Source organism: Cucurbita pepo, chromosome 8 (assembly GCF_057944985.1).
Source record: "Cucurbita pepo subsp. pepo isolate OVF chromosome 8, ASM5794498v1, whole genome shotgun sequence".
Lineage (NCBI taxonomy): Eukaryota > Viridiplantae > Streptophyta > Magnoliopsida > Cucurbitales > Cucurbitaceae > Cucurbita > Cucurbita pepo.
In genome coordinates this window covers 11,433,371-11,454,489 of record NC_141805.1, presented here as the reverse complement: position 1 = coordinate 11,454,489, position 21,119 = coordinate 11,433,371, and the positions used below count along the sequence as shown (strand labels likewise).

General features: G+C 36.9%; 5 protein-coding genes across 9 annotated transcripts; 2 read left to right on the top strand and 3 right to left on the bottom strand.

Annotated features, from left to right (window-relative positions):
- Positions 1–1,418: 1,418 nt before the first annotated feature.
- Positions 1,419–8,575, top strand: LOC111800330 (uncharacterized). Of its 2 annotated transcripts, none has more exons than XM_087125833.1 (19): positions 1,419–1,770; positions 1,897–2,802; positions 2,899–2,967; positions 3,048–3,246; positions 3,558–3,639; positions 4,309–4,377; positions 4,509–4,590; positions 4,683–4,742; positions 4,831–4,883; positions 4,957–5,123; positions 5,451–5,634; positions 6,198–6,255; positions 6,337–6,393; positions 6,475–6,723; positions 6,972–7,033; positions 7,308–7,364; positions 7,454–7,547; positions 7,810–7,950; positions 8,049–8,575. In XM_087125833.1, the coding sequence occupies exons 2-19, from the start codon at positions 2,044–2,046 to the stop codon at positions 8,130–8,132; spliced, it is 2,526 nt and encodes an 841-aa protein (XP_086981959.1). In that variant the 5' UTR covers positions 1,419–1,770; positions 1,897–2,043; the 3' UTR covers positions 8,133–8,575. The 2 variants fall into 2 exon arrangements, with proteins under 2 accessions (XP_086981959.1, XP_086981960.1); XM_087125834.1 differs by having other exon boundaries at positions 1,892–2,802.
- Positions 8,576–9,428: 853 nt separating this feature from the next.
- On the bottom strand, positions 9,429–11,783 carry LOC111800500 (uncharacterized). 4 transcript variants are annotated; one of them, XM_087125871.1, is made up of 4 exons: positions 11,366–11,783; positions 11,124–11,202; positions 10,585–11,004; positions 9,429–10,058 (listed from the first exon to the last, which is right to left on the bottom strand). In XM_087125871.1, the coding sequence occupies exons 3-4, from the start codon at positions 10,966–10,968 to the stop codon at positions 9,630–9,632; spliced, it is 813 nt and encodes a 270-aa protein (XP_086981997.1). In that variant the 5' UTR covers positions 10,969–11,004; positions 11,124–11,202; positions 11,366–11,783; the 3' UTR covers positions 9,429–9,629. The 4 variants fall into 4 exon arrangements, with proteins under 4 accessions (XP_086981997.1, XP_086981998.1, XP_086981996.1 ...); XM_087125872.1 differs by having other exon boundaries at positions 11,622–11,781; XM_087125870.1 differs by having other exon boundaries at positions 11,124–11,500; positions 11,622–11,780.
- A 1,148-nt stretch (positions 11,784–12,931) lies between these two features.
- LOC111799665 (putative histone H2B.3) lies at positions 12,932–13,544 on the bottom strand. Its single transcript, XM_023683097.2, has one exon. It carries the CDS (start codon positions 13,484–13,486, stop codon positions 13,067–13,069), a length of 420 nt encoding a protein of 139 aa, XP_023538865.1. The 5' UTR covers positions 13,487–13,544; the 3' UTR covers positions 12,932–13,066.
- A 1,411-nt stretch (positions 13,545–14,955) lies between these two features.
- LOC111799590 (uncharacterized) lies at positions 14,956–17,861 on the bottom strand. The gene is made up of 2 exons (XM_023682983.2): positions 17,211–17,861; positions 14,956–15,201 (listed from the first exon to the last, which is right to left on the bottom strand). The coding sequence occupies exons 1-2, from the start codon at positions 17,807–17,809 to the stop codon at positions 15,195–15,197; spliced, it is 606 nt and encodes a 201-aa protein (XP_023538751.2). The 5' UTR covers positions 17,810–17,861; the 3' UTR covers positions 14,956–15,194.
- Positions 17,862–18,420: 559 nt separating this feature from the next.
- LOC111800392 (ras-related protein RABE1a) lies at positions 18,421–21,111 on the top strand. The gene is made up of 8 exons (XM_087126433.1): positions 18,421–18,696; positions 19,242–19,314; positions 19,416–19,516; positions 19,921–19,986; positions 20,252–20,349; positions 20,473–20,535; positions 20,621–20,713; positions 20,790–21,111. Exons 1-8 carry the CDS (start codon positions 18,624–18,626, stop codon positions 20,871–20,873), a joined length of 651 nt encoding a protein of 216 aa, XP_086982559.1. The 5' UTR covers positions 18,421–18,623; the 3' UTR covers positions 20,874–21,111.
- The last annotated feature ends 8 nt before the right edge of the window (positions 21,112–21,119 follow it).

Here is a 21,119-nt window from a genome sequence, read left to right as displayed (position 1 = left end):
GCAGGAGGCCTTGCCGCCGGCGGATCAGCGTAGCGGCTCTGCGGCGGCGGCCGAGACAGGAAACTCGATTGTGGATCGACAGATTCAACCGGCAAGGGCGGTCCGGTCGGCGGCGGCGGTTCGGAAAGGTAATCGGCGGTCATGAAAACGCCCTGCGAAGGCCTCCTCTGGTGCCTGCCCGATCGCTGCGACATTTTCCGGGAGAGATTTGAGAATTGAAAGCGTGGATTTGGGAAAAGAAAGAGAGAGGAACAGAGAAATAGTGAGAGTCGCGGGCGTAACCGTAGAGTTGACCGGTCTTTATATACATTTAATTATTAACTTAAATTACATATTTCCTCTTTCAATAATTTTTTACATTATGGTTCCATTTTTAATATACGCGGTTCTTAAACAAAATAAAAAATAATAATTTAATAGCTATAAGTTTAATAATTTAAACTTAATTATTATAATTCTTATTATTATATAACGAATTCGAAGAATATTCAATATTCAATATTCAATATTTATAAATATATTGTCATATTTCTAAATTATATATATTTAAAAGTTTAAAAATTTAATTTCATATTGAAACTATAGAAAGGGGAGGGGAAAGTTCGAAACTACCCCTGTGATTCATGCACCAAAGAGTGTTATTATAGCAATGCAATTTAATGAACGGAACGGACGCACATGTTCGTTTGGATAACGTTTTAAATCCCACGCATTATTAAGAATAACCGTAATTTATAATTCCGTTGAGTTAGGGTTAGGTTACTTTTTTAGATTTTTTTATTATTATTTTCGGCTGCAAATTTATTCACCCCACACAATTATAACTAGACCATATTTATTTCGAATTATTATTATTATTTTGGTGTTTTTTTTTAATTTTAATTCAAATATAAGATGTAGATTTTTATTTTTTAATTTTAAAAATTGTGTAATAAGTCCGAATCTTAACAAATAATTTAAGTTTTTTTTTTTTAAATATAAAAATAATTAAATATTTTTATATTTTAAAAATTCAGACGTTTATTAAAAAAATTTAAAAGTTTTAAGACCAATAATATATAAAATTAAAAGTTAAATAATTTATTAAAATTTAATTTTGTGGGATAGTCGCGTTAATAATCCTTTAGCCTTGGTCCAATAGAATCCAGAGTCCAGTTGGGCTCGGCCCAATAAGGTCGGCCTATTTACAAAGAGCATTCCACGTAAGCACACTAGCTGGCGCAGTAGTAACACGTGGTAGTTTATTATTGGATAAAAAAGTGGACCCCATGGGCTTTTCCAACTGTCATATCGTCTCTCTGAAGATCGTGAAACGCGACGAACTTTACTATTTTTTGCTGTTTTTTTTAAAAATAAATGAATATTTGTTTTTATTTATTTATTTATTTATTTTTTTCTTACGGGAGCTTTGTTTTTATTTTCTATCTCTATCTCCTACAAAGCTAAATCTTGACCGCGAACCAAAAGGCCTTCTCATTTCAGTTTTTTTTTGCCGCTCTGCTTCTTCCCTCTCGTTTTTTTTCTTCCTCTTTCAGGTTTTCGCGGACAAAACCCTAGCCCTAACCAATCCGCTTTTTGTTTGTTTCGATTCTGATTCTACGGTTTCGAGACCTGAAATTTGTTTCCGACCTGGCAGATCTCAGATCGTAGTTGTTGGAAATTCAATCGGTGGTTCTGGTGTTACTGGATTGGATTTTATTGGTTTTTTGTTTTGATTCCGAGTTTTTCTGATCGGATTCTTGCTATACAGGGTTCAAGAATGGCGTCGAGGTTAGATTTCTTGAATTTTACGTGTGAACTCCCCGTTTTTGTTTTATGGTAACCGTTGGCGGTTAATTTTGGGAATTAATGGCGTTTTCTTTTTTAATGATATCCTCTTCGTTTGGTTTAGTTCAGGTTGTATTGAAGTTTAGCATTCGAAATCTCAGGCTCTAAGGAATTTGGATGTTCATTTCCACTCTGTTTGGGCTTTTTGGATGCTGCCGATTCGGTTTGCGGTATTTTTAGCTACTGGCTCTACCGACTTGGAAGAATATATATTGGATGGGAGAAGAAGCACCTGGTTTGGTTGCAGTTGCAAATAAGCCGCTGGAGAAAGAGAGCGCTTCGAGTACCGAATTGAAGCGTGACCATCAGTATCTCGATGAAGATACGGAACCTGAGTCGTTTCACAATAAGAAGCAGGCAAAAGAAGTGTCGAATGAAGACGTTCGGTCAGAAGTTTCTAATCCTGTAATTTCTCCGAAAGGGAATCATTTCCAAGATATTACCAGTCAGCCAGACGAGCAAGAAAATACCAACCAAGTTGAGCGTGGGGACCTTACGTCGGCTTGTTCGGGAAATTCAAGCTCAGAGGATACCTCAAGCGATGGAGTTCGTTGCCAGAACGACACGTCTCGGAATGAAGTTGATGTGTGTGATGATGATGAAGTCTCCCGGGTTGTGATTGAAATTCCTAGGCATGCTAGTTCAACTGGAATTAAGAAAATTACGTTCAAATTCAGCAAAAAAAAGGACAACAATGACGCATCCAGGTCAGCTGACAAAGTTCATTCTTATGGAAACTCTGACAAGGACTGTAAACCCGAACCATCCTCGGTTGACGATGCTTATACGGAGACATCTGCACATAGCTGGGAAGGCTGTGCTGAGAGCAGCAGGTTTCCTCCAGGCCCCAGTAAAATGGAACTGAAAATGTCGAAGAAGGTTTTGCCAAACAATTACCCGTCAAATGTGAAAAAGCTGCTGTCTACTGGTATACTTGACGGAGCTCGCGTCAAGTATATATCTACGACAAGCGAGGTATTTGTTATTTTTCCGACTACGCGGTTAGTGCCATAATGCTATTTTCTTCACGTCCGGATTTTTTATTTAATTTTATTTTCATTTTGCTGTCAGATAAAGCTAGATGGTATCATAAACGGCGGAGGTTATATGTGCGGATGTTCAATATGCAATTTTACAACTGTAAGTATGAAGCAATTTTTTTACATGATTTCCGGACTTCCTTATTGTGACGATATAATTAATATGGAATTTTTGAATAGATTCTCAGTGCTTATGAGTTTGAGCAGCATGCTGGTTTCAAAACTAGACATCCAAATAATCATATATACTTGGAGAATGGGAGGCCGATTTATAGTGTTATACAGGAAATTAAGAGTGCACCTCTTAGCATTTTAGATGAAGTGATTAAGGAAGTAGCGGGTTCATCTGTTAACATGGATTCATTTGAGGCTTGGCAAGGTATTGATGTTTCTGATTTTTATTATGAAATCTTACTCTCGTTTCTGGAAGTTAATTGAGGTGCTTATCTTTTGTTTATTTTTTTGGATGATAAAAGATAAGAAAATAAATAAATTGTTTACATGCCTTTTAACTAAATGAGCCAGTTTGCTTCATTCAAGCTTGGATATTCAGGATTAGAGCTGCCTTTATCTGCTCCTTTGTCATTAACAATTAAGTATTGAGACTAAATTCTGAATAAGTGATTAGTTTGCTTCCTCTGGAAATGAAGGAATGGCTCTCTTTGTTATTGACAATTTTATGTTCTGCAGCAAGTTTCCACAAGGACAGTTCAGGCATTGAAGTGGAAAATGATAATGTGAAGCTTCCTAAATTGTCACATCCCATTGAGAGGTATAAACTAATAACTTGATAACCCTTTTCTAAATTTGTTGATAATCTTTTCTTTTCTTTTTTATCTTATTTCTAGCTTCCTCATGTGGTATCCCCTTCACCCTCTTGCGTCAAACAATTGCCACTGCACATTTTTGTTATTCAATATATTTTTTTCAGTTGCCAGTGAGATAAAACGTATAGTAGTGCCTCTTTTATTTGAAGACCTAAGTTGTCTAAGATTTAGTTTCTTGGTTCTATGGTTTCAGGGGCAAGGAATTTTTAAAGAAATTCCCTAAGATTTTGGGTTGTTATATCAACCTTACTGACCATACCCAAGTAAATACTCTTGAATGGTTTAGTCATTTTTTGTTCTAAAATTTTCTTGAAATGAAGGAAGTGCGTGAACCTTTTTCTATCAGCAACGGCCTCTATTTAGATCAAAATGTATTTTATCATTGACCTGGTAGCATTTTGCTTCTTGGTATTGCATTAAAAGCCTGAAGCTACAAGCTAGCATTGTTTTTGGTTTGTCAACTCTGATATTTATTAGCATTTCAAAAATGCTGGTTGCTGTGTGTCACGGTCTTATAGTACGGTTGTGACACTGTGTGCGTAAGACATCTTTAGTTTGCATTTAGATGATTGATATTGTGCTTTGATAGTAGTAAGACCCTTGTTTTTATGCAGACTGAACCCTAATTTATCCAACCCAGTCATGCAACAGAAGAAATCGGCGGAGAAAGGCACAAAAAGAAGGTATTTTTTTCTTATTGGTTATTAGAATTACAAGAACATTTTCTATTTATTTTTAAAATAAAGAATGCAATTTCTATTTACTTTTCTTTTTAAAAAATGCATTAATAGTTTTCTTCCCCCTATATTTGCAGGGACAATGATCTTCACAGGCTACTTTTCATGCCAAATGGGCTTCCAGATGGGGCTGAGCTAGCTTACTTTGTCAAAGGACAGGTAAATAGGAACTTAGCTGATGTATGTATGTGATGAAAAATTTCTTGGTTGATCTGACCTTTTTTCCTTTCCGTTTCCCCTACTATCCAAAGAGAATACTTGGAGGCTACAAGCAAGGAAATGGTATACTCTGTAGTCACTGTAATCGCGAGGTTAGGTGCTGTAATTTTTATTGCTAGAGTAACCCTACCTTTTCTACTGTATCGATCTATTTCTAAACCATTTTCAAATTTAAAACAGATTAGCCCTTCACAGTTCGAAGCCCATGCAGGGATGGCTGCCAGACGTCAACCGTAAGTACAGTTTATATAATCTTGGAGTGCTGCTAGATTGTCATACTAAAAAAGGTTCTTCAATGGAATGCAGCTACCGTCACATTTATACTACAAATGGTCTTACACTTCATGATATTGCCATTTCCCTGGCTAGTGGGCAAAAACTTTCATCAGGAGACAGTGATGATATGTGTGCTGCATGTGGTAATGGAGGGGATTTGATTTTCTGTGATCGATGTCCTCGAGCTTTCCACACAGGTGAATCTTCGATCTTTTTTTTTTTTGGGGGGGGGGGGGGGGGGGGGGGGGGGGGGGGGGGGGAATATCATGTCTTAAATGAAGATCTCCTCAGGTTGATTGTAGTTTTATGTTTATTCAAAACTGCTTCCAAAATAATGTAATATGCCTGCAGTATGGATTCCAGTTTGTGTGCATGGATTGGCTTAGCATCATCATTTTCCCCCTACTCGGGCCAGTGGCTGTGTTTATTTTGACTTTCTCACATTACTAATTTCGTTGAAATATGTCTTGCTTATTTTTATAATTGGATATTAGTTCTGCACTCCTAAAGCTTGTTCTTTCCAGGGTGCCTGCATCTACAGAATGTCCCAGACGGTGTTTGGTGTTGCCCAAACTGTAGAGATAAAGTGGGTTCCAGTTTGAAGGCAGCTTCCGGAGGCCCTTCGAGTTTTCCAAAACCAATTGTATTTAGGTTGACACGAGTTGTTAAAGCACCTGAGTATGAGATTGGTGGTTGTGTTGTTTGCAGGTAGTTACTTATTTTTTCTCCCATTCTCTTTAGGAAGTTATTGGTTCTGAGTTAGTTTAGGAGAATGTTACTGACACCTTTAATCGTGGCGTCTAGGGTAATAAATTTTATTGATTTTTAAAGAACTTGTTTTAGGAAGGGACTACATGTATATATATATATATATATTTGAACTTTGATAAAAAGTTGACTGTTGACCTCCCATTCATCCTTTTAGCCCTCTTTCATTTATTTATTTTTCTATAGCTGAGAAGATACAAATTTTCGTACTTTTGTTGTTTTTAAGACAATATTTACCATTTGCACTTCTTGTAGATTTAGTAAGTTGGTTAGAGTTTAGTAACTTTCTAGGTGTGTTGTTTCCTTTGTTAGTTAGCAGATGGGTGACGGTGGGATATCAGCAAACTGAAAGGCTAACATATGTGATTGATTGTTTCAGGATAAACCCAAGGCTTTTCTTTTTACTCGTTACATTATTTTAAAAAGGAAATTTCATATCTCATTATCTTTTACGTTCATGATTTATATGATCCTTAACTCTGCTACTACTTCTAATCTTGTAGGCGACATGATTTCAGCGCTGCTAAATTTGATGATCGAACTGTACTGTTATGTGATCAAGTATGAACACTGTCAATTTTATTTGAATGTTTCCTACGTTACTTTTACTTTTACGTCGTCTAATTTTCTCTTCTTATTCAGTGTGAAAGAGAATTCCATGTGGGCTGTCTGCGGGATACTGGATTATGTGATCTGCAGGTATGCTAACAATTAGATTAGTAGCCTTTTAATTTTAAATAATGTTATGATGCTACTTAGTGGATCCTAATATTCCTGTAGGAACTCCCCAAGGATAAGTGGTTCTGCTGTGATGAGTGCAGTAATATCCATGTGGTCCTTCAGAATACAGTTTTGAACGGGGCACAAATTATTCCAGATTCATTATCAGATTTAATAATCAGAAAGCACGTTGGAAAAGGATTATTTGTTGATGAAGCTCTTAATGATGTTCGGTGGCAAATTTTAAGTGGAAAAAGTCGCTACCCAGAAGATCTTCCATTTCTTTCAAGGGCAACTTCTATTTTTCGAGTATGTTTCTCCATATTTATTTGATACTCCAGCAATTCTTCTTCTTAATCTCCTATTCAAATTTCATATCCAGCCTTTACAAATTCGAAAATTTTAAACCTTTCCGCAATCCAAATATACATAAATTCCACACTAATATAGGATCACAAATTCCCTTCAATATTGTTTGGATTTTTGAGTTAACTCTTTCGGGTTGATTGAAGTAATTAAATCTAGTTTTCTAATCGCATTTAATATTTCCTTCACAGGAATGTTTTGATCCTATTGTTGCAAAATCAGGTCGTGATCTGATACCCGTTATGGTTTATGGGTAAGATAAATGTTATATCTGGCTATTCTCTCCTTTTGGCAAGTTATATATCCTTTTGTAGGCTTGTTTTTCAATTGATAAATTTTGGTGGAACTGTTCAAGGCAACATGGTCATGTTCCCCATGCCACAGTAATATTATTTGGTTTGTTAAAATGATGAGGAAAGACTCTAGGGTCATGAATTCATACCCTATATTGCTCATTAACTGGTTTATCTCTTGTCTGTTTATTTATTTATATGATTAGATGTTTGATACATTGTGACTCACTGCAGGAGAAATATATCTGGACAAGAGTTCGGAGGAATGTATTGTGTTGTTTTAATTGTGAGGTACGACGATATGTCTAGGGTGTTTTATTTATTATTTTTTTTTCATATGCTGTTTCCCTCACATTCCGTGGTCGTCTTCTGCTTCGCAGGTCTATAGTTGTATCGGCTGGTCTTCTTAGGATCTTTGGCCGTGAAGTTGCTGAGCTTCCTATTGTTGCCACAAGTAGAGAACATCAGGGCAAGGTAGGTGCTTGAGGTTTTTTTTTTTTTTTTTTTTTTTTTTTCCCTCTTTTTTTCTCTTTTCTTTTCAACATGTTGAGATGAATGGTTATTTTAAATTCTCACTATTTGGTTAAGAATACAAATAATATATATATTGACCAAGTTGGTGGGTAAGTTTCTTATTGTGAATGCCAAGACATGGTGTTAGCTGTTGTTTTGAATTGTGGATTTCATCTCCACTTTCTTTGTTTGACTATTTTTTTTTCCCCTTTTTTGGTGGCAGGGTTACTTCCAAGTATTGTTTTCCTGTATAGAGCGACTACTTTCTTCCCTAAATGTGCAAAACCTTGTACTCCCTGCAGCCGAGGATGCTGAATCAATCTGGACCAATAAATTGGGTTTCAGAAAAATGAGTGAAGAACAAGTAAATATCCCAGAAACTCAAATTACTTCAACCCTAATGAACAGCAAATAAGCTATCTGTTGAAGCGTTTCTAATTTTGTTTGTCTATGATTGGGCAGTTGGCGAAGTATATGAGGGAGGTCCAGCTGACGATCTTCAATGGGACATCGATGCTAGAGAAGGTGGTGCAGCGGTCAACATGACGAGACGATGAACGACGTAATGATCATCGGTGTGCAAGTCGAGTCGTATTGAAATAACCCACGTAGGAAGGAAAATTGGAATTATATTTTATTTCATTCTTTGTCTCCTTTTAAATCCTACATAGCGATCAGTAGTTTTGCTGTATAATTGGTGCTGAGTTTTGGTTTGAACAATCTCTTGGGAAGGCTGTTCTGTTTGTACAAACTAGAAATTAGATAGTTCAACTAATATGGTGAGGGAAGCGAATGAAGAAAGGGGAAAAAGAAAAAAAAGAGAAACTAATAAAATTGCATGCTGACCTTTTATTATGCATGCTGGAGATCTCACCTTATTTTTGTAGCTGCCTTACCCAACTTTTGATAATGTTTCATGTAGTTCTTCCAAAGTGTAAAAAATAATAATACAAAGAAAGCCTGAAATTGCCTGTTGCCTGTTTTGATAATATTTCAGATTTTTCATCCTTGATTCTAATTCTCGTGTATATATATATATATATATATATATATATCAAGTATTATTGTGAGATTTTTATTAGTTAGAGAATGAAATAAGACATTTCTTTGTGAAAATCTTCTTCCTAACTATCGGAGTATATATGCTACTTGGGCTGTTGCTAGCAATCAAACACTCATTTAAACGTAGTATTGATTTATTTATGTATTTCTTTAATTAGGTGTCATAAAATTTATCTATATAATTTTAAATTATTTAAAATTATGAATCTACCACTAAAAAAAGTTTAGGATTCTATATTAATTTTATATTTAATAGATGAATTAATTTTTTAAAATTTGAATGGGTTAGAAATGTATTATATAAAAAGACTGAGTATATATTTAACTTGGATGAAATTTGTAATTTTTATTAACGAAATTGATCAGTAATAATGTTAATATTTTTTTTATTAGTTTGTTATATATATATATATATATATATATATATTTTTTTTTTTGGTGAGTATTATAAATTTGTTATAGGTTAAAGTAACTTAAAACTTTAAATATAAAATTAATTTTAGAAGAAATAAAAAGGAAATATGTTTAAAAATAATAATATATTTCTGGTTTCCATCTCAATTCACAGAGACCACCATATTTGTCGGCTTCCATCCTTCATGGGCCTAAAAAAGCCCAAGATTTAGCCCAAAGAACGTTTGGTTTTGGGCCAGGATTAAAACCGATTTTGGGCCAAGCCCATCACTGTAAAGAAAATCCACCAACTCGTACATTTCTTACATTCTATATGCTGCCGAGTGACTTGGGGGGATAACAAATATTTGTTAGAAAACCGATCACTAACATTTACATAGGCAGTAACATATCATATGAATGAAGTTTCAACGATATCACAACCAGTCTATTAATCCTCATAAGAACGCACACCAAACGAGTTAAGGTCAAACAATCACAAAAGAACCCAAAACAACATTATTATTATTATTATTATTTATTTACAGAAACTGTTGAGAGAGAGTGAAAACTTGGGACGAGTAACGCTCACAAGGCTTCAGCAACATAGTGGTGCAGCTTGGTGACCGATGTTTTCAGGAAGATGCTTCCACAATGAGAGTCTGAGCTCCCATCATCGAACCCATCGAAATCGTTGAGAGTACCGTTGAGAGTACTAACCAAACTTACGTGAGAGTCGAACGATCTTTGATACCGATCAGAACTACTAACAGCTTTACGAGCCTGCCTTTTGTCCCTTCCACGCGAAGAAGAGTTGCTGCTACTGCCCTTCTGCCCTTTCTTTCCATTCTTCCTGTTCTTAGATTTCTGCTGTTTCTTGTTGTTTTTGACACAATGGGACAAAGATGTCTGTGGCGGATCGTACACATCAGGAGCCCATTTCACAAACAGCTTCGGAGACAGACCAAGGTGTTGTGCTCGGCTACCTTTCATTGCAGAGACCAGCTTCACAGAAGACTGAACATTGGAATTTATGTCAGTAAACAGAAAGATGAAAGGAAAACAAACCCACAAGCAAGCTCTAAAAATTATGTGCTTGTTTTGTCAATAGCAAGCTTTAAATCCTACATAGCAATTAGTTTTGCTCTAAAAACAATGTGCAGAAAATTCAAATCTGTCAAGAACAAACTCAAATCTACACATACTTCAGTCAGGCAGAAGCACAATGGCACAATCAATCATTTCTAGGGTATGATGAGACGATCTGGAAATAAAGTAGAAAAACATGGTCATTCACAATCGATGGCACGAAACTTGCTCTCAAGGTGCAAGAATAACAGCTCTAAGGAAAGCCGGGAAAGCTTGTCCTTGAAGGTTCCATTTCCCACTCCAAATTGCCTTTTGACACGAACTAAAGTAATGATGATTATGATATTTGATGGTTTGTAATGACCGAAAGGGAATAATCGATAAAGCAACAATAATGTCAAAGCTACCTAACCGCAATCCTTTCCATCTTACTCTTGACGACAAGAAAACTTACTGGTAAAGATATGGATCGTGCAAAGGCTTGATGCATAGACTCATTAGAGGACGCATCACCCACTGCTGTTTGTGGTTTCTTATCATTGTCTGCAGAATCATTAAGAGAGGATGTTGCAGGAGGAAGAGGAAAGGACTTGGATTTGCCTAACCACTTCTTAGATGAGTTGTTCTCGGGAGGTTCAATCTCTTTTAATTTGTTTCTATCATTTGAATTATCATCGCACTCTGTACTTTTAGTATCTTCAATGCTCGGAGATTTCTTAGAAGTTTCGTCACGATCATTAAACAATGCAGCATCAATTTCTCTCAAAGATGATTGCAGATCATCCAAATCGTCTACGTCCAGGAGAGCCAACTTCTGATGAATGGAAGAAATGTCCATTCAGGCTTATGTAGTGCACAACCAATCTGCTAGAACCTGCATACATATCCAGGATATCATAAAAGAATCCCGAAAGAAACTCGATCCAGGTGCTTAGAAAGAAGCACGGAGCAACTCCAAGATCTCAAGAACATAAAAAGATTATAGCACAATACCTTGCACAAGAATCAGGATTGCAAAAACCCTCCTAACTTGGAGCCAAATTCCCAGGAACTCGATTTCAGAGGCTTCCGCCTAAAGATCTCAAGATCAAAAAAGAAACTCCTACACCTTACGAGTGTAATTTCTCTAGGAATTCCAAAAACGTCGAACGGACAAAAGAAGGAGAAAATAGAAGACTGAAAATACGAATAGAGAACGAAATGCGCTAAAAGAACACCGTGTTAACTAAGATTACCACGCCGATCACCCTTTTCAAGCCGCTTCAGACGATGCGACGAGGAACCACCATGGAAAGAAGTCAAAGAAGGAAGCAGAGAGCCAAGGAGGAGATCAATAGGCACCGAAGGCATATTGAAATGCTCTTCGAAACCTAATTAGCGTAGGGTCTAACAAAACCTCAGATTTGCAAGCCAAGAAGGGAAGAAAACGGAGCAAAGGAGGAAAAAAAATCGTAACGTGCAAATACAAAACAAAGATTAGAACACGAGAACCTGAAATCGTTCAAGTTAAAAGGATGAGCCGGAATTCATCCGATCCCTAAAAGATCGGCCGCGTTGCAGAGGCAGCGGAGGCGGATCGGATAATTTTGGGAGGATCAAGCGGAAATGGTGGCGGAATTGGGAACGAACTAGACCTTTGGTCAATGGAAATGAATCGGTCGGTTAAATATAGCTGGGAGGTCGAATCACAACTTTACACGTCTCTGCATTTGACAATTTCTGATTTAAGTCGTTTTTATTATATTTCTAAATATTTCCTTATTGGGCTGGGCCTTCTTATCTCAAAAGCCCATTTCCAATTATATGATAATTATACAATTTTATTATTGGGTAAATTAAAATTTTCCAATTTTTTTTTTTTACAATATTAGAATTTAGTTATATTATATATATATATATTATTTATTTATTTATTTATTTATATTGTAGTTATATCATTTGTCAAATTTTAAATAGACCCGAGTTAAAAACCTGAGCGTTCTCCTTCAACGAATACAACCTATGCACAAATTGAACTTCTTTACCCAACTTTGCAACTTCACCCGGTTTTTTTTACCCAACTTTACGACTTCCATCGACCTTAGACGAGATTCTCCTTTAACCGAACACAATTTATGTGAAAACTAAACTTCAGTGTCTAGCATTGCGGGTTTTGTCCAATCTTAGCCGTGGTCTACGGCTTTCATCGAGCTTAGATGAGATTCTCCTTCAACCAAACACAATTTAAGCAAAAAAGAATTGAACCTTACACGAGATTCTCCTTCAACCGAACACAATTTATGTGAAAACTAACCTTCAATCCCAGGCATTGCTGACTTTGCCCAATCGTTGTAGACCACCGAACACGGTTTATGCAAAAATTAAATCTTGTTCATTACGATTTTGTTCATCTGGAGGTTGGTTTCAAATTTTAAGACACAAATATATTTGTTCCTGATGAGAATGTTGGGCACGCGATAATTATACCAATGAATAAATCAATCATAGATAATTGCGACCTCGAATCTCACAAGAATCAATTGCTTTCTTTCTTTCTTCCAGGCCGAGATTACGACAAGCAACCACAATCAATGACGGTGATCATCATGAACATTTGGCTATGCCGTACATAAATTAATTCGTCGATTTCAGGAAAGTGAATTCAAATGTGCTCGAAGAGCGTATCCATACATAGAACCATTGGATCAGCGATCAACGTTTAAAAAGGAGTTTGATATTTGACGTAAAATGGAAGATCAGATCTACAGAAACCCTAACGATTATCATAACTCATCAGCATTTGCAATCAAAGAACAGTAATCTACCGAAGAAAGAAGATGTTATTCATTAGAACTATTACTTCGATATACCTATGAGCAGCGAGATCCAAATCTACACAACAAATTACCGTAACTGGAACACGTAACCCTAATCCCAAAATTCACCGATTTTGAAACCTAAGAGCTCGTAAATTTGGTGACCGCCTTAGTTCCTTCAGATACAGCGTGCTTTGCTAACTCACCAGGCAACACCAATCGAACGGCGGTCTGGATCTCCCGAGAGGTGATCGTAGGTTTCTTGTTGTATCTCGCCAATTTCGAAGACTCTTGCGCAAGTTTCTCGAAGATGTCGTTGATGAAACTGTTCATAATCCCCATGGCCTTGCTGGAAATTCCAATGTCAGGATGAACCTGCTTCAACACCTTGAAGATGTAGATCTTGTAAGTCTCGGTGCTCTTTTTGATTTTCTTCTTCTTCTTATCGCCGCTGTCCTTGGCGATCTTCTTCTCGGCCTTTGGCTTCTTCTCCGCCGAGGTTGGGGTCTTCTCCGCCGGTTTCTTCTCTGCTGGCTTTTTTTCGGCTTTTGTTGGCGCCATTGTTGGAGAGAAGAAAATTTGCAGAAACTCAAAAGCGTAGAAACAGGGGAGGGATTGAACGATTTCGTGGATCAGGGTGGAGGAGTCATTATATAGAAGCTTGAGGCGGTTTGTTATTGGATGATTTGACTTTCACACGGATCGTCTGCGTGGCATCGTACTTTGCCGTTGGATTTTTAAATAAATGATTTGTGGTTGAGATTATGTACTCGTAATCACTTTTGCCTCGGAAATTGTTCATTTTTTATTTTAATTTAAATTGTGTCTTAATCCCTATAATTTTTATTTAGGGTAAATTATTAAAAATAATCTTCGCACTCGCCCATTTCAAAAAGTATTTATACTATTTTTAAAAATATTTAAATGAAAAAAAAAAAAAAAGAAACAACGTTGTAATAACTAAAATATTTGTATGAATTAAATATTAAAGAAAATGGAGTTTTTATTTTAACATTTTTAAATATTATAAAAAATAATAAATAGTGAATTTTTTGGGTTGTGTAAATAAATATCTAAATCATACTAAATTAGAGCAAAGACCATGGGACCATGATCTTTCTAACGACGTCATTTAAACAATCGAAAAAAATTCTGTCTTATACCAGCCTGAGACCACCACTAGTAAATATAGTAAATATTGTCTGCGTCTTATAACGACCATCAATATTGTCGGCGTCTTGTAACAGCTTGAGACCACCACTAGTAAATATTGTTAAATATTGTCTACATCTTATAACAGCCTAAGACCACCACTAGTAAATCTTGTCTGCGTCTTATAATAGCCCTAAGACCACCACTAGTAAATATTGTCGGTGTCTTATAATAGCCCTAAGACCACCACTAGTAAATATTGTCGGCGTCTTATAACAGCCTGAGACCATCACTAGTAAATATTGTCTCCGTCTTATAACAGCCTAAGACCACCACTAATAAATATTGTATGCATCTTATAATAGCCTGAGACCACCACTAGTAAATATTATCTGCTGAGATATGTATCTTATAATAGCCTAAGACCACCACTAGTAAATATTGTCTGCGTCTTACAACAGCCTGAGACCACCACTAGTAGATATTGTCTGATTTGACCGATTATATATCACCCTCACGATTTTAAAACACATTTTCTAGGAAGAGGATTCTACACTCTTATAAGAAATATTTCGTCCTCCTCTCCAATTGAGGTGGAATCTCACACCTCCTTAGATCCCCGCAAAATTTAAACTTGGTTGGTGCCGAAGTTAGTTTAATGGACGGTAGATTCAAATCGTACGGAGTTCATACGGTAGCGTATAAATCCCTAATCTCAAAAAACATGGCATAACTCTGAGAAAATACAGATCAATGAGCATTAGTGGCGAGCCTCTCTTACAGAAAATGGATGAAATTGCATAAAAATTGAAGCAACCAATATGTAAAAGGCAAAGAACCCTGCAGAGATGAAGAACAAATACAGAACACAGGAGAAGTGAACTGAAATGAGCAAAAAGCAATTAATTATTCAAAAGGATGGAGAAGAAACCGATCAAACAAAGCCAATGTCACTGAATCTATGTATTCATCTCTTTTCATTTACTGTCCTAACTTACACAAAAAGTTCAGTGTCCTGACTGCAGAAACACCCAGGTGCAATCTGTAAAATGATGATCGTTAGCAGCGTTCTTCGGCATCCGAACTAGCTCTGATCGAAAGACCGCAACTCAGCTGACTAAAACCTAATGGCAAAATATATAATGAAATGGAGTAAGTGTACGAGCAACATCGTGTTGGAATGAAAACTAATCATCTCCAAATTGTCAATCTCTGCCTAGTCTGAAATATCTGACATTTCCAAGAACAAAGTTAACAATGAAAGAGTAAAGTTCTCTTTGGGCTTCCCCGTTCGGATTTCTCCTCAAGGTTTTTAAAATGCATATGCTAGGAAGAGGTTTTCACACCCTTATAAGGAATGTTTCGTTCCTCTCTCCAACCAATATGGGATCTCATAATCCACCCTCCTTGGGGGCCAGCGAGGACGCTGGCACACCACCCGGTGTCTGGCTCTGATGCCATTTGTAAAAGCTTAAGTCTACCACTAGCAGATATTGTCCTTTTTGGGCTTTCCCTTTCGGGCGTCCTCTCAGTTTTTAAAACACGTATGTTAGGGAGAGGTTTCCACACCCTTATAAGGAAATCCAATCAATGTGGGATTTCGATAAAGTGATCTATCGAGCAGCAATGGGATTTGAGTCATCCTTCAAATCCAAGCCAAACGAGGGGAGGAAATCCCAAGAGATTACTAAGGATAAGAAATTACATTTAAAACCCCAAGCAACAAACAATTCAATCTTCACATATGGCCTCTCAGAAATAAAAACACACAAACAATTATGAGCAACTGCATCAAAGAGACTTCCTTTTGTCTTATATAAATTTTCTAGAAACTAAAGCATGTTCCAAACTTTAGCTGGCAGGAACATCTACCTCATTAGCCATATGAGATCTTACATTGGTTGGAGAGGGGAATAAATCATTTTTTATAAGGGTTTGAAAATCTCTCCCTAGCAGACACGTTTTAAAAACCTTGAGGAGATGCCTGAAAGGGAAAGCCCAAAGAGGACAATATCTGTTAGTGGTGGGTTTGGGCTGTTACAAATGGTATCAGAGCAAGACATCGGGCAATGTGCCAACGAGGACGTTGAGCCCCGAAGGGGGGTGGACACCGAGTGGAGAGGGAAAGCCCAAAGGGGAGTGGATTGTGAGATACCACATCGGTTGGAGAGGGGAACGAAGCATTCTTTATAAGGATGTAGAAACCTCTTCGAGAAGATTGCAAAATCATTTTGAAGTGGCACTATATGGACCTATATGACAGGCAGTGACGACCTATCTAGGATACTTGCCTTTTCTCATTGGTTTTACAGATTTCTCATTTACCAAATATATGGCTGTTCTAATGGAACTGATTAGTCTATGGTCGACAATACCAAATTCCAGTGGAACAGATAGAACATCACAATTGGAGGGTTCATGTGGCTGAGCTTCTGCCATGGTAATTTCTACTCCATCAACAATAGCCCCTCCTCCCTCGAAATATCATTTATGCCTTAGCTGAACTCCGGTTACTACGAAGGTTTCAATATTACTAGTCGATATATTCACTTCCAAAGTTCCATCAACCACCAAATATGAATAGTCATGCCCCGATATCCTTAAAGTTTCTATCCTTGCTTACTCTAAGATAGAGACATCGATTCTCTTTGTACCGTGACTGTCATCCGATTGTTCCAAAAGAGTCTTGCGGGACTCTCCCGTCCCCAAAGGCATCGACAACAAATATTCGACCGAAAAAATAAAAGGGATAAAGTCATGTCTAAGTCCATCCATAAGTCCTTTTACCTAATCAATAACAAAAAAGCCTTCTCCAATGATAGGCAGTGAACCTATGTCTACACACACAATAACTACAAGACTTGGGAGAGAAATGATTTACTCCATGAACTAGTCGAAGGGCAGATAACTCAGTGGCATACAAATAAAAATCATACCCACATATCAAGCAAAAACATGAACCAACGGCATGTGAGATTAAAAGCTAAGCGGCTACTTCAATGAATTTTTCTTCCAGAAAACAGCCTTCTGATTATGCCTTAAACTGTTTGGTTAAATTTTTGTGTTCAATTCAATTTCATAAGAACATAATTTCATAAGGAAACAGAAAAACAGTAAGTAAATCATGCGAAACCTTTGAGAACTGGCATTGACATTGCGATGCAGAATTCGACCGCCACTCGAATCACCACCGTCAATCAACTCCCGAAGACCCAATTTGCCGACCTCCTCCTCTTTTTCATCATCATCTTCTTCTTCTTCTTCTTCCGCCGCCTCCTTTTTATTCAACTCGCGATTGACCTTCCCCTGAAGCCTTTCAAAGTAATTCCCATAAATATACTCCGGCGAGTACCCATTTTCTTCATCAAACAACATAATATGCCCATGCCATTCCCAAACTCGATAATCCGAATCCTTCTCCTCGAGAAACCCCACGCATATATGGTGCTCGCCGATCGTAACAGCCTGGCCGGAATTAGGTTTTAGTGAATCGATATTCCCAGCGAGAATCACGCGAATAATCTCCTTCTCGAGCATCGATTCCTCTTTGGCGAGCTGCGTTTTGTTCTCGTCGTTGTCGTCATCGGAGAGATTGGCTGCATCGAAGAGAAGGTCTTCGAGAGATTGGGCGAGAAGGGGATTGTTGTTGCTTTGGGGCCGGATTTGGAGCCTGCCCATCAGAGTTTGAAGGAGAAGATTATCAAAATTGGCGGTGTTGTTGAAGGAGCTCATGATTCTTACTAGTTTCCTGCGGATGGATTTTGGAGGGTTTTAGTTGAAGACGGGGCTTTATGTATTGGAAGACTATTTCCCCCGGCTTGTTCTTAATTACTTTTTACTATTTTTCAATTAATTTTTTAAGATGAAATTACGTTTTTACCATTTAAAAAAAATAATAAATATAATATTTATTTTAAAAAACAAAATTTTATGGTTTTTTTTTTTTTTTTTTTTTTGTCAATTTTACAATTTTATTTTATTTTAACAAATCAGAATAAAGAATAAAAAATAAAAAATAAAAAGCTACATGTCTTCTTTGGTGTGACGTGGCATAGGTGAGTGGGCAATGAACGTTTACTATTTCCAGCCATCAACAAACGACGTCGTATATATCCGAACTATTGCACAGAAGAGTGCCCCTATAAGAAATGAAGGCGCGGATTTACAGATTCGTTTTTGCCCGTTTACTATTTCCAGCCAGTAGTAAACGACGTCGTATATACCCGAACTATTGCACAGAAGAGTGCCCCTAAAAGAAATGAAGGCGCGGATTTACAGATTCGTTTTTGTCCGTCGGATCAACTGAGATATGAAATCGTATGAAAATCCACCGGTCGCGGAGTTCTTCCCCCCACAGCCTTAAGACTGAAACTAGGAGCAATTTGAAAAAGAAAAAAAGAAGAAAAAAAAATTCCTCTTTCCGCTCCCGGAAAACGATTTCAACGGCCGTTTCGGTACCGCCGGACCAGGCGACGGCATCTCTCTCGTCGTATCTCTCATTTTTCATTCTCTCCAGATCTTGTAGTTGCACTCTTCGTTTTTCTCAATGGCTGCTCCACCTGCACGAGCTCGAGCTGATTACGATTATCTCATCAAGCTTCTGCTGATCGGCGACAGCGGTGCGTTAATTTTGCTTTCTTGTTCTTTTCGAGCTTCGATCTTGTGGTTTCGTTCGATTTATAATCAGTAATTGTGAAATTACTGGATGTTAATTGGATTTTTGTTTTTATATACGAATGCGTTCATTAATATCGATGATTTGAGGATCTCGTTATTGGAATCTAGTATGCGTGGTATGGATTAATGGTGAGATACCCGAAGTGGTTTTTCATTGGTATGATTAGAGAAAGTTGCTATAGTTTTTGTTATGTGAGAGTTGTGTTATATCCGTAGGAATTCGTTTTTCTGGTAGGAATTTGAGTTCATGAGCTGCTTCTTGTCGCGAGATAAGTGGATTTCACGATTAGAATGTAGTGCATAATAAATTGTTGATGGATTAGCGGTGAAGTTCCCGAAAGGATTTGTCATTAACTCGTTTGTAGGATAATAGAATATTGTTATAGTTTTTGTTGTGAGAGATGTATTGTACCGGTAGGATTTCGTTTTCTACTTGGACTCCTAAATTACAAGTTTAGAAGCTATTTCATGTGACATGACAAGGCAGGTGTGGGAAAGAGTTGCCTTCTGTTGCGGTTCTCCGACGGCTCCTTCACCACCAGCTTCATCACAACCATAGGGTACGTGCATTCTACACTGTAATATCGAAATTAATACATTTTCTATTTTACTTCCTTTGTCTGCTCTTCCTGATTTCATTTACTTGGTTGTTCTCGAACAGCATTGATTTCAAGATTAGAACCATTGAGCTTGATGGAAAACGGATTAAATTGCAAATTTGGGATACCGCTGGTCAGGAGCGGTTTAGAACAATTACAACTGGTCTGTACACATTCTTATTAACGTTTACTCTTATTAGCAATATTGAAATATGCAGTTGCAGAAGAGTTCTGGAAGTCATTTAATTTTTCTTTCTACTTTATTCCAACGCATTATTTCATGCTTCTTAAATTTCTAGAGGATTAATCTTCATATAAATGTTTGCAATCCTTAATCTCCATCCTTGCAAGTTTTTATTTCCTGATGAGTATGGACTTCTGCTTCTTGTGATATTCTGGATGATTTTTAGAAATTTCTATGTAGATTTACATGCTGACAAATTTTCATACATAATATATTTGATTACTCATGAGGATTTGATCTTATTTATTTAGTTTTCGTATGTAAATGTTTCCTCCTATTTCTGGGAGGTCCACCAAGTCTCAAGTAAAATTTTATTTCTGCAGCTTACTACCGTGGAGCCATGGGCATTTTGCTAGTGTACGATGTCACAGACGAGTCATCATTTAACAGTAATTCTTCTCTACCTTAAACCAAAGGTTAAAGATCTGAAGATGCTGGTTGCTCTTTTAAGTTCATAGTAGGACTACAGTCGGTTCAGAAATTTGCCATTGAAGATAGTTGTACTAGAGTAGCTTTTCTCGTTCTTTATTGCGTAAAGGAACATCTTCTTTTCTTCATGACATTATCTATGTTCTTATTAACATCTTAGTTGCTTGTCAAGACATGATTTTCTTTTCCTTTTTCCTTTTCTTATTTATTTTTTAATTTATTCAGACATTAGAAATTGGATCCGTAACATTGAACAACATGCTTCTGACAATGTCAACAAGATACTGGTGGGTAACAAGGCTGATATGGATGAGAGCAAAAGGGTATGTATTTTTTCTACGTTTTTTGCAACTTCAACTTGTATGTTTTCAAATCCACTTCCTCCAGAAATCTATGATTGTTCAAATCTCAGTGAATTGGTAATTAAAACTCGAACTTTTGTTTAGGCCGTTCCTACATCCAAAGGTCAAGCTCTCGCAGATGAGTATGGCATCAAGTTTTTTGAGACTGTAAGTAAAATATTTAGCAGCTCTCGAACGTATTTCCTGGGTAGTTAGTTTAGATCATATATCTTGAAGATGTTGTGTATTTCAGAGTGCAAAGACAAATTTGAATGTGGAAGAAGTTTTCTTCTCCATAGCTAAGGATATTAAACAAAGGCTATCTGACAGCGATTCTAAGGCTGAGGTATAAAATTTTGTGTTATTTTAGCCATAAATTCTTTCTTTGTACATCCCCTCTCTTACCTGGTGGGATTTTGCAGCCTCAAACAATCAAGATAAACCAAGCAGATAATGGAGCAGGGGCTTCCCAAACTGCTCAGAAGTCGGCTTGCTGTGGATCTTAAGACTGCTACACCAAAGGTGGTTTACTTGCAAGGCAATACAATTAGGTTACTCGCATTTCTTTCCGTCTTTTTTTTTTTTTTCTCTCACTAGTACTGCTAATAGTAGAACTCAATTTGGGAGTTCATAGTCAATCCTTATCAGGAAATTAATTATATGGTTCATCTACCACATATCTCATTTCAAACTGAAAAAGAAGTTTCATATTTTCAATATAACTGCTTTCCGTAGTTGAGTTTACTAGTGTT

Excerpts from the sequence above, each read along its gene's own strand:
- LOC111800392 (XM_087126433.1), top strand. The coding sequence starts at position 18,624 with ATGGCTGCTCCACCTGCACGAGCTCGAGCTGATTACGATTATCTCATC. Across the intron at positions 18,697-19,241 it reads TCTGCTGATCGGCGACAGCG|GTGTGGGAAAGAGTTGCCTT; the intron begins GTGCGTTAATTT and ends ATGACAAGGCAG. Across the intron at positions 20,714-20,789 it reads ACAGCGATTCTAAGGCTGAG|CCTCAAACAATCAAGATAAA; the intron begins GTATAAAATTTT and ends GGGATTTTGCAG.
- LOC111800330 (XM_087125833.1), top strand. The coding sequence starts at position 2,044 with ATGGGAGAAGAAGCACCTGGTTTGGTTGCAGTTGCAAATAAGCCGCTG. Across the intron at positions 4,591-4,682 it reads CTTACTTTGTCAAAGGACAG|AGAATACTTGGAGGCTACAA; the intron begins GTAAATAGGAAC and ends TACTATCCAAAG. Across the intron at positions 7,951-8,048 it reads GAAAAATGAGTGAAGAACAA|TTGGCGAAGTATATGAGGGA; the intron begins GTAAATATCCCA and ends ATGATTGGGCAG.
- LOC111800500 (XM_023684218.2), bottom strand. The coding sequence starts at position 10,968 with ATGGACATTTCTTCCATTCATCAGAAGTTGGCTCTCCTGGACGTAGAC. Across the intron at positions 10,059-10,584 it reads CACGATCCATATCTTTACCA|TCTTCTGTGAAGCTGGTCTC; the intron begins GTAAGTTTTCTT and ends TCCAATGTTCAG.
- LOC111799665 (XM_023683097.2), bottom strand. The coding sequence starts at position 13,486 with ATGGCGCCAACAAAAGCCGAAAAAAAGCCAGCAGAGAAGAAACCGGCG.
- LOC111799590 (XM_023682983.2), bottom strand. The coding sequence starts at position 17,809 with ATGAGCTCCTTCAACAACACCGCCAATTTTGATAATCTTCTCCTTCAA.